General features: G+C 39.5%; 1 protein-coding gene across 1 annotated transcript; it reads left to right on the top strand.

The window, feature by feature from the left end:
• Positions 1-1893: 1893 nt before the first annotated feature.
• Positions 1894-8341, top strand: LOC103195698 (HLA class II histocompatibility antigen, DP alpha 1 chain-like). The gene is made up of 4 exons (XM_007939308.2): positions 1894-2002; positions 7126-7371; positions 7686-7976; positions 8187-8341. Exons 1-4 carry the CDS (start codon positions 1921-1923, stop codon positions 8339-8341), a joined length of 774 nt encoding a protein of 257 aa, XP_007937499.1. The 5' UTR covers positions 1894-1920.
• The last annotated feature ends 2701 nt before the right edge of the window (positions 8342-11042 follow it).

Below are 11042 nucleotides of genomic sequence, written 5' to 3'. Positions count from 1 at the left end.
TAGGATTGCCCAACCTTCCTTCTGAGGAGTGGCTGGTGGGTTTGAACCGCCAGCCTTCTGGTTAGCAGTCAAGTGCCTTAGCCACTATACTACCAGAGACTCCTATATAGATATTAAGATGTAAATAAAATAGTCACTCACTCACTACCGTCGATTCGGATCCAACTCACAGCGACCCCTCCTTGGGTTTCTGAGGCAGTAGCACTACGGAAGTAGATTGGCCAACCTTCCTTCCGAGGAGTGGCTGGTGGGTTTGAAGTGCCTGCCTTCTGGTTAGCAGTCAAATGCTTTAGGCACTACACCACCAGAGCTCCTCAAATAATGTTGTTGTTGTTGTTGTTATGTGCGGTTGAGTCGCCCCGACTCATAGCGACCCCTCCTTGGGTTTCCGAGGCAGTATCACTACGGAAGCAGGATTGCCCAAACTTCCTTCCGAGGAGTGGCTGGTGGGTTTGAACCGCCAGCCTTCTGGTTACCAGTCAAGTGCTTTAGCCACTATGCTACTAGAGCTCCTCAAATAATAGTAGCATATAAAAATAATTTCATAACATAAGAGGTCTGTTAAGGTGAGGAATCAGTATAGCATTGCATGGGGAATAGCTCAGATTCTCTAGTAAAATTACTTGAATTTGATTAGTCTTTATGCCACTTACTTGCTACAGGTAATCTGACAAGGTCTTTAACCCCTCAGTGTCTCAGGTAATATATTTTTAAAATGTACATTAAAAATACCTACCTCTTAGATGTGATGTGGGTATTAAATGAGACAATACTTGTGGAGCTCTGAAAACAGCACCTGGCACCTACTAATATATAATTTGTTAGTACTTATTACTTGTGAAGTAATTACACAAAATACTTGTGAACGCAACCACAAAACAGCAAAAATGGATAAAATATACTGCATTATAACACTAAATGTTGTATGCTCTTATGTATGAATAGTAAAGAAGTATTTCAAAGTAAATCTCTTTAAAATAAGAAAAATAGGTAAGGAGAATATAAAACAAAGAATGAAAATTACATGTCATAAGATAGCATTAGAGAAATCCCATTGGAAAACAAGATCAAAGTAAAGTGCCCATTGTTGACATATTTAATGCTGAATTGGATATTCTTATTGACAAAGAATAAAAGGAAGTAAAAGTAATTTTCAGAGAAAAATTTAACATTTCTGACAGCTTATGTAGTTGAAAAAGTAATAAGAAATGTGAATAATATAATAAGAATTATCTAGAAATTCCATTAACAAAAATAAACAAGAATAGGAACGTATTCAAAGATCAACTTCATTTAACTTAATTAAGACCTTTAAGTGGAACTACAAAACTTTTACATAAATAATAAAATAAAAAGAGAAGTATTTCTGGCAGACAGATATTATATTCCTTCCTAGATAATGCATTTGTACCTAAATGCCAACTGAATATTTTTGTAAATACTATAAAATAATTTAAAATAAATATTAGATAAATAATGGATAAAACGTTCCAAAATAACCTGAATATCAACAATGGAAATGTAGAATGAAGGAAGGAATATTAATTCTATCATTACAGAACATAATATAAAAACATTGCCATCAGAAAAATGTTTGTATACTTTTATTTTCTCTCACTTTGAAAATAAACTATGAATTGGAGATTCCTAGGTCATGTTGTTCACTGAGAATTCTCCTATTTCCTCTCCAGCCCCTTCCAGTGTTCTCTTTACCCAGCAACAGAGAATGTCAGCTCTATAATTTCTCTCATTGGTTGAACCTAGCTAAGCTGTTTCCTCTACACCCCTTTTGGCTAATTTAGAGTAAGTAATACAAGTCAATAATTTCAGAGCTCTTGCCACCTAGCCCCAGTTCCTCATCTCTGTTCTTGTGCTTAGTGTGGTCCTTATAGACCTGACATCGTGCACCCTGAAGAGAGAATGTTCCAGATCAAAGATGTGATCCTGAGAGCCCTGGCTCTGGTTTCCCTGCTGAGTCTCCAAAGAGCTGGGGCCATCAAGGGTGAGTGCCCAGGAGAAGGAGAGAGCAGGGGAGTGAGGATGGGGGCAGGCTACCCTGTTGCTTTAGAAATGAGAGAGTTCTGGAATTCATTGATCTGTTTTCCTCTCTGTCTCTTATCTCTCTTCTTCATTCTGTTGAATGAGGTCTCCCTTTTTTCCTTCTTGCTCTAATGATAATAATTAATAATAATAAACCTCTCTGCCTTCGAGTTGGATCTGACGCATATTGACCCCACCTTGGGTTTCCAAGGTGCTATCACTGTGGAAGTAGATTGCCCAACCTTCCTTCTGAGGAATGGCTGGTGGGTTTGAACCACCAGCTGTCTGGTTAGCAGTAAAATGCCTTAGGCACTACACCACCAGAGCACCCAATATAGCAGCCACTTTTCACTAGGTGGCTACTTAGTATCTTTCCTCCTACTCACAAGAATCTTCAAAGAATATATTATTACCTCTATTTTAAAGATGGAAGCTCAAAAAGAAGAATACATTTTCCAAGGTTACAGACCAAGTCAAAGAGCCAAGGTTGAAACCAGACCCAATTCTGATGATCACACCCTTTGTGTTCCTCAGACTTCTGCATCCAGTGACTTTCTTAACTGAACCTTTCAGGGATCCTGTGTCCCTTATAACTCTCCTGGATCCCTAGCCTCTGTTTCTTGCAACCAATGAGGGACTCTGAGCTGAGTGCTCTTGTGTTGGGACCTAAGAAAGAAAACACTAAGAGTGACCCTGTGTTCCTCTTTCTCTCCCAGGATCCCAGGACCTTCCCAGGATCTTTGTGGATGGTTCAAATGCTTTCTTCTCCCATGATAGTTGTGTTTCTTTGTTTTTGTTAACCTGTGATTCAAGTGCTGAGCAAACCAGAGGGTTATTGCTGCAATGGGAGGCCTAAACTTTGGACAACCACAAGGGCTCATCCAAGAATTAAAATCATTGTGAATGTGCTTTCTCTCCACAGCTCTGATATCAGGGAACGTCAAGTCTGTGAGTCATATTACAGTCCAAAAATCTCGTGCTATGAAGGATTACAGTTCTTAATATAAAATCAGGTTTCTAGAAGATGCCCTGTATGACCCCATACAGTTTTATTTAAGATTTGGGGCCTGGGGGATAGATAAAAATGAGAAAGAGATGAGACTAGGGATATAAAGAAGTACCTATTGTCCTTCTAGTGGCCACTTAGGTTAGTTCCAATGTTATGTTATGATAAGCACTATAGATAAGATATAGATAAGAACTTGTCTTTGTATAGATATGAGTGTTGTTCAGGATTGTTGATGGATATTACCAATTAACTCAGTTCTACATTTAGTGATTTTTTTCCCTATTGGGTCCTTCTTTCTCAACATATCAGCATATTCTCTACCTTAAAAACGCAAATGTGATCCAACAATGAAAACCTTACTTGCCCTAACTCTGCATCCTACCCTCGAGATATTCTTTATTTCCTTGCCTACATAGTTAAGTTTCTTGAAGAAGTTTATAACGTCTTTTTACTTTCTCTTATATGAATCAGTCCTGAACCCACTGCATTCTAACATTTGTTGCTTATGTGCTACTGAAGATACTCTAAGCCTGGCCTTCAATGACCTCTATATAAGACCAAACCTTAGGGGTGCTTTTTCGTGTCTATCTGAGTTTGGTTCCTGTTAACATTCACTCTACAGTTACTTTTTTCTTATTTCTTCTTGGAAGTGGTTTTTTTTTTTTTTTTTTTTAAATCCTCCTTTAACTTATTGTGCCCTATTTTTCTCTTGTTTCTCTGGAGCCTTACCATTTTTACTTCTTTTATTTATAGGTGAAAATATGCACAACAAACATACGCCCATTCAACAAGGTCTACGTATTTAGTTCAACGACATTGGTTACATTCTTTTTATTGTGCCACAATTCTTGTCATCTTCACACATATTGTTTCACCACCATTAACTTAAACTCACTTCCCTCTAAACGACTCTTCTATGCTTGATAGTGTTGGTGTTGTCAGTTGGATCTCATAAAGATAACTCTTTAAAAGGTCTCAATGTGCAATGCAAACATTCTTTCCTAAACTCTTGTTTAGTTTAAGATGACTTCAGGAGATAGTTTGGTTTACAGTTTAATAACTACCTCTGGGGAATAGTTTTGGGGTTCTCCCAGTTTCAGTGGGTCCAGTAGTTCTGGTTTTCATAAGAATTAGAAACTCTGCTCCATGTTTTTCCTCCTTTGGATCAAGATCCATTCATTGTGTCCTTGATTAAAACGTCCAGAAATGGTGAACAGGCACCATCCAACTTATTCTGTTTTGAAATTACGTCTTAACTTTCATGTTCCAGGGTTATATCCTCAGATCTCTGCAATGCATCCTTCCTGGAAAATGTCATCTAACCTTTAATTACCACTGATGACTCTAAGTTCCCTGTTAGTGGCCCAAATATGTTCTAAGATTCAAACATTGGATGCAACTACCAATTGATCATTTCCACTTAGATGCCTTTTAAATGTTCTGAGTTCAATATGGTGCAAACTGAACTCAACATCTTCTCTAAATCAGATTCTCTTCCTTTATTGTCTCTTTATTTAAGGGAATCAAGTTCATTGCATTGGCTAGTCTAGGAATGAAAAGATCCTGTGGGATTCCCCCATCTCCCTTACCTTCCACACCACTCACCAATTCCTACAGAACCTAGTCTCTTTAATGTCATTCAAATTCATCCCTTTTCTTCCTCCCTTCTGCTTCTATGTCCATTCTCACTCTTCTCATTGCTTAAGTGCTACTGGTCTTGCCTCTAAATTAGCCCTCTCCCTCTAACCCTGCATACAGCTGCCACAGTGGTGGTCTTCAATTGCACATCTGCTATGTCTTTTCCCTGTCTAAAAAGCAAACCAACCAAATCCACTGCCATTGGGTCAAATTAAGACGCATAGTGACCCTGTAGGAGAGTAGAACTGCTTCATAGGGTTTCCAGAGCTATAAATCTTTACAGAAGCAGACAGCTTCATCTTTTCCCATAAGCAGCCAGTGGATTCTAACCACCCACCTTTTGGTTAGCAGCCAATGCCTTACCCACTGCACCACCAGACCTCCTTTCCCTGGCTAAAAGTCCTCGATTGTTCCTTGAGACTTTGAGGATAGTATTCAAATTCCTGAGCTTTGCATGCAAGGCCCATCATGACCTGACCCCTGCCTATCTCCCTCTTCTCTCCCACTGCTCTCCCACATACGGTCTTAACTCCAGTCATACTGAAGGGTTTGCAGTTATCCCAATATGTCACATGTCATGCTGGGCCTACTTTTGACATTTTTCTCCCTGACTGAAACATGGCTTTTTCATTTTTTTTTTTTCCTTTCTGTTTTCTGATGGTTTAAACTCAAGCAACCTTTTTTGCTTGTCTAATGCCTTATTTGATTTTCATGTACTTCCTCCTTGTTCTGCATAGCACCTTGTGCATACCAATATTTCTTCATTTACCAAACTTCCTTTCATTGTCTTTCTACTTGTCTGTCTCCTTCAGTGTGTAGTAAATATCTTGAAGACAAGAACTCTACCTTACTACCCACTGCGATCTAGTGGATTCTGACTCACAGTGACCCATGGGACAGGGCAGAACTGCCCCACAGGGTTTCCAAGGCTGTGAATCTTTATGGAATTAGAATGCCACATCTTCCTCCCACAGAACTGATGATAGATTTGAACTGACAATCTTTTGGTTAGCAGCCAAGTACTTTAACTATTGCATCATCAGGGCTTGCTTTAACATATAGAAGGCTTATAATAAAATACTTTTGTCTGAATGAAAAAGATAGTGGAAGAAAAATTGTTTGTCTCAATAGAGTAGATCCTTAAACTCCAGAATTTGTGAAGATATTAAAAAATAAAACATCATAGGGAGTACAAACGACATTTGTGTAGGCAATTTTATTCTCAACTTTGAGTGGATTTCATCTCTTCTCACTTCACCCTCTTTTTGGAAAGTAATTCCTCTGAACTTTTTTTAAAACTGAGGAGAACCTAAGTGTCCTTGTGAAAGAATGATCTTTCTCTTATTAAAATTGTCCAGGCACTGAAGGGGTCCCCACATATTGGGACTGCTAATGGGGAAATCCGTGAGCTGGGAGGTTGGACCAGATAATTCCTAAAGTTCCTTTTCACTCTTATTCATCTATTATTCTAAACCCATTGCTTTATTTAATGATGACAGTTTCATTTATTCTCTTATTTATTCTACTACTTATGTACTACAAAAGATTAAGAGGCAAAATAACAAATCCCACAAGTATTTCAAACCCAGCAACAACTTGTAGTTCATTTAAAATAAATGTGAAAAACATAAATTCAAAAAGAAAGCTTAGAACTATTACCAAAATAGCTGTAGTACACATTTGAACTTAGTACGCCTAAAAGGAAAACTATTCTGAACAAAGGATACATTCTACAATTTCATGTTCATAAATTAAAACAAAAATTGAAAATTACAAAAAGCACTCAAATGTGAAGGATGTTCTCTTCTCCCACTCAATTTTTTCCATCTTTTCCCTTTAAGTAGAAAAAAAAAATTCCCTGTTCCTCATGACTTGAAAAATAATTTTACATCTGAGATCTTGTCATGTAAGTCTCTAGAATAAATAGTAAGTCTGAGATCTTATGGGTGGAGAAAAATGTCTCTACACGTCCACCAATAGCTGTGTGATCTCGAGCAAGATACTGAAACTTACTGTATTTTATAGCCTGTTAAATAATACACATGTGTTTGCTTCATAGAGTTATTGTCAACATTAAATGAGAAAATATACATAAAGTAATTAGAATGGTGCCTAGCACATAGTGTGTAGTCATCATTTATCTGCCATTATTAAGCTTTCTGGAAGGTCATCATGCCCAGACTTTCAAGGACCAAGGAAGCATCTTGACCCCCAATGATATTCTCTTCTCCTTTTGTTCCTTTCTTGTTTCTTTTTGTAACTGCTCTTGTCTACTCTATATTATCTCCTTTGTGGTGTCATTTCTTCCTCTTTATGTATTTCCTTTGACCACTTTCCTCCTGCCTTTTTCATATTAATAAATGTTTATCTATTCTCTAGTCTCCACCATTTCATATTCATATTTACATGTTATCATCTCTTTCTCTCTCTTTATGCAGCAGACCATGTGTCGACCTATGCAATGTTTGTACAGACACATAGACCATCAGGGGAGTTTATGTTTGAGTTCGATGAGGATGAGATGTTCAACGTGGATCTGGACAAGAAGGAGACTGTCTGGCATCTGCCAGAGTTTGGCCAAGCCTTTTCCTTTGAGGCTCAGGGTGGGCTGAGCAACATTGCTATTCTGAGGAGCAACTTGAAGATCATGATCGAACGTTCCAACCACACCCAAGGCTCCAATGGTACTGTCTAGTTTTGCTTCTTTCCCATTAGCCCTAGTGGGAAGGTATGATGGTTCCTCTGCTACATGCAGAATTGGAGATCTAGATGCCTACTACTAAGTGGTTGTTTTCCCTGGATTACCATGGTCCGGTCCCATACATCTGAGGGCTTGGATCATCCTTCTCATTCAAGGGAAAGGTTGAACTGATTGAAGTTAATCAATCAAATGAGATTCTTGGCTGTGAATCATAATTCTGAGATAGATGACACCCCAAAGTGGAGGCTTTGTATTGAGCCCAGAGCAGGGGACTCACCAGGTCCTGTCTCCCTTCAGAGCCCCCCGAGGTGATCGTGTTTCCTAAGGAGCCAGTGCAGCTGGGCCAGCCCAACACTCTCATCTGCCACATCGACAAGTTCTTCCCTCCAGTGCTCAATGTCACCTGGCTGCGCAATGGGCAGACAGTCTCTGAGGGCGTTGGTGAAAGCCTCTTCTTGCCCAGAACAGATTACAAGTTCTACAGGTTCCAAAAGTTCCACTACCTGACCTTTGTGCCCTCAGTGGATGATGTCTATGACTGCAAGGTGGAGCACTGGGGCCTGGAGGAGCCGCTTCTCAAACACTGGGGTATGGAGCCTCTTTTCCTCTTAATAACCTCCTTGGTGCCCTCTTCAATCCCAGGAACTGGTGCCCTCTGCACATGCGTTTGCCACTCACCAAGTCTCAGTGTCCCTAACATGCCATCAAATGGTCTATAACCTTCACCATTCACACACCCCCCAGGCTAGTCTTCCCACTGTTGCACCTTCTGACCTCATCTCTTCTTTCTTCCCCCAGAGGCCCAGGAGCCGATCCAGGTGTCTGAGATGATGGAGACTGTGGTCTGTGCCCTCGGCCTGGCAGTGGGCCTGGTGGGCATCATTGCTGGCACTGTCCTCATCATAAAGGCTCTACGTTCCAGTAGCGACCCTTGGAACCAGGGGCCCCTGTGAGTTATCCTGGGATGGAGATCTTAGGATACAGTCAGAACAAAAGAGGTGAGAGCCTAGGATCTGTAGTGAATAAACAAGGGAAGAAGAATTCAATTCGATAAGTGTACATTGATCTCTTACTGGGTTAAAAGCACTGAGCTGCCTGACAACAACAGCTCTACTAATAAAGTATGGAGTATTTAATACATGTCAGGCACTATTCTGAGTGGTTTACCTTTATTACCTAATTTTATCTTCACAAATACTCTATGAGGTAAGTGCTATTCATTTTACATGCAAGAGATATAAGGCACAGAGATATTAAGCAGCTTGACCAAAGTCACACAACCAGGATGTAATGGAGCTAGGTGACACAAAACTTTGCTTGAGCACTAACCTTTAATCCCTCTTTATTTGATGAAGAAAAAGGCCAACTCAAAACTCTCAAGGGCAGTAGTGGAGTCAGATACATCTTTCGATGCATAAATGCCACACAGTGTGATAGGTGCTTAATGGAAATTTTGTATACTGCCCACTGAATACCACTTGCACTCACTGAATGTGTATTGGCAAGGCTAATACACAAACGCTCTTTTTGAGGGTCCATATTTCCTATTTATCATGGTACATTTTATACATTTATCTGTTTTTCTTATTCTCTTACTATTGGTGATCTTTCCATAAGGGTGACTATATCTTATTCATTATTATTATTAATTTTTATGTTGCATCTTGGGAGCTCTGGTAGCGTAATGCCTAAGGCTCTTGACCACTAAGCAGAAGGTTGGCTGTTCAAATCCACCAGCCACTCCTCGGAAGGAGGGTTGGGCAATCTACTTCCATAGTAATACTGCCTTGGAAACCCAAGGATGAGTCGAGTACAATGTTGCATCTCAGATGAAGAGGGCTAAGTCAGTCATACTCCTCACACTATCATCATTGCTATCTGCAAGTTCTCTTTCTTGATTTATTTGCTTCCTTCTATTCCCAGTTGCCAGTGCATTTTCTAACCTCTTACTCAAACCCTATAGTTAAACATTCTAATGGATTTGATGAGAGTCCTTTTTCTTGCATATTTCCTTGTATAGCATATAGTATTTTTTAGTGTACGTGTATTTTTAATTAAACAAAGTCATACTATATTATAGATCTAATTCTGTAATTTTATCTGTTGCTTCCAACTGGTCCATTGTATTATTTTCTCCACAACCCCTTGTCTGTGTTCCCTCTGGGATCCCTGGATTGTTTCTAGCTTTTCACTATTGCAAACAATGCTTATGTTCCCATATAAACCTGAATCTTTTTAATGTATATACCATAGAAAGGGTTGCAGGGTCATTGGTGATGCAACTCCTTAATCTGACTAAGTACTGCCCAGCTGCTCACCAGAATGATTACACCAATGTATGTTTCCTCCACCAGTACCTGAAACTTTCTGCCCAGAAATCTACTTCAGTGTTGGGTATTATCCCATTTTCTAAATCTTTCCAATTTCACATGCAGAAAGGAATATATTATTGTTGTTTTAATTTGTATTTCTTTAATTACTTACAGTTGAACTATCTGCTATGTTTGTTTTCCACTTGGAATTCTTGTTCTATAAATTTCTGGTTCATAACTGTTGCCCACATTTCTAGTATATGATCTTTCTTCTCATTATTGATTTGCAGGAGTTCCCTATATCATCTTTATTATTATTATTATTTTAAGAGTTTGTTTTACATTCAACATTATGTGTACATTTAGTTTCACTCCCCATTTACCATCCCCATCTCTAACCCAATCTCCTCACCTCCTTGCCCAGTAGCCCTCCTGCCCACTCCCCTGCCCCCGTGCCCCTCACAGTTATGCACTCTTGTGTGTCCTGCATTTCCTCCATGTGAAATGTTGCCCCTCTGGTGCCCTGTGGTGAATTGCTCCAAGGGATCCAACTCCATAGAGTATGTGGGTGCGTCACTCTGGGTTGAGTGGTTTGCGTGTACATTTTGTTTAGTATTGGGATGAGAACCAGCTCCTGGGAGTGAGTTTTATTCCAGACCAAGACTGTATCCCAGTTCCATAGTATTGGCATCTTACTATAGTTAGTCTTAGTAGTAGGCCCTTGCCAATTTTAAGGATTGCAAATACTTGCTCCTAATCTGACCTCTGACACCTACTTCTTTAGTCTCCTTTATTGAGCAGAAATCCTTAATATTTTGTAATAAAGTCCATCAATATTTTTATTTTATGCTTTTGCTTTGGGGGATTGTTTAAGTTCTTTCTCATTTTGAAGTGTCAACAATACTCTCTTAAATATCTTTTGTGGTTTTCAATTTCACATTTAGTTCTTCAATTCATCTGTAACATACTTTTATGCTTTATGTTAAATGGAGATCAGCTTTTATTTTTCTCCCTGGAGCAGGCCAATTTCCCCAACAACTACTGAAAGGCTCAGCATTTCTCTGTAGGTTTCTGGTGGTCCCCTCACTATATCATAAAGTTCCCATTATAGATGGGTCTGCCTGTGCTTTGTTCCCTTGATCTGTTTATCTTCTGTGCCAGCATCCTAGTGTTTTGACTACTCTGGTGCTTGAACAATTTCTCTTAGAAAGATCAGCACGAGGCTGGTCCCCATGAGGCGGAGGTCAAAGATGTCCCAAATGTCCAAACTACCATGCCACTCCATCATCTCAGACATTAACCCCTCCTCCTCCTCCCAGTAATTTCCCCAGTCTTAGGGTTC

This window comes from Orycteropus afer, unplaced genomic scaffold (genome assembly GCF_000298275.1).
Source record: "Orycteropus afer afer isolate SDZICR_OR568_19922 unplaced genomic scaffold, OryAfe1.0 scaffold00059, whole genome shotgun sequence".
Taxonomy (NCBI): domain Eukaryota; kingdom Metazoa; phylum Chordata; class Mammalia; order Tubulidentata; family Orycteropodidae; genus Orycteropus; species Orycteropus afer.
The sequence above is the reverse complement of the archived record's forward strand: the minus strand, read 5'-3'. Positions and strand labels throughout refer to the sequence as shown.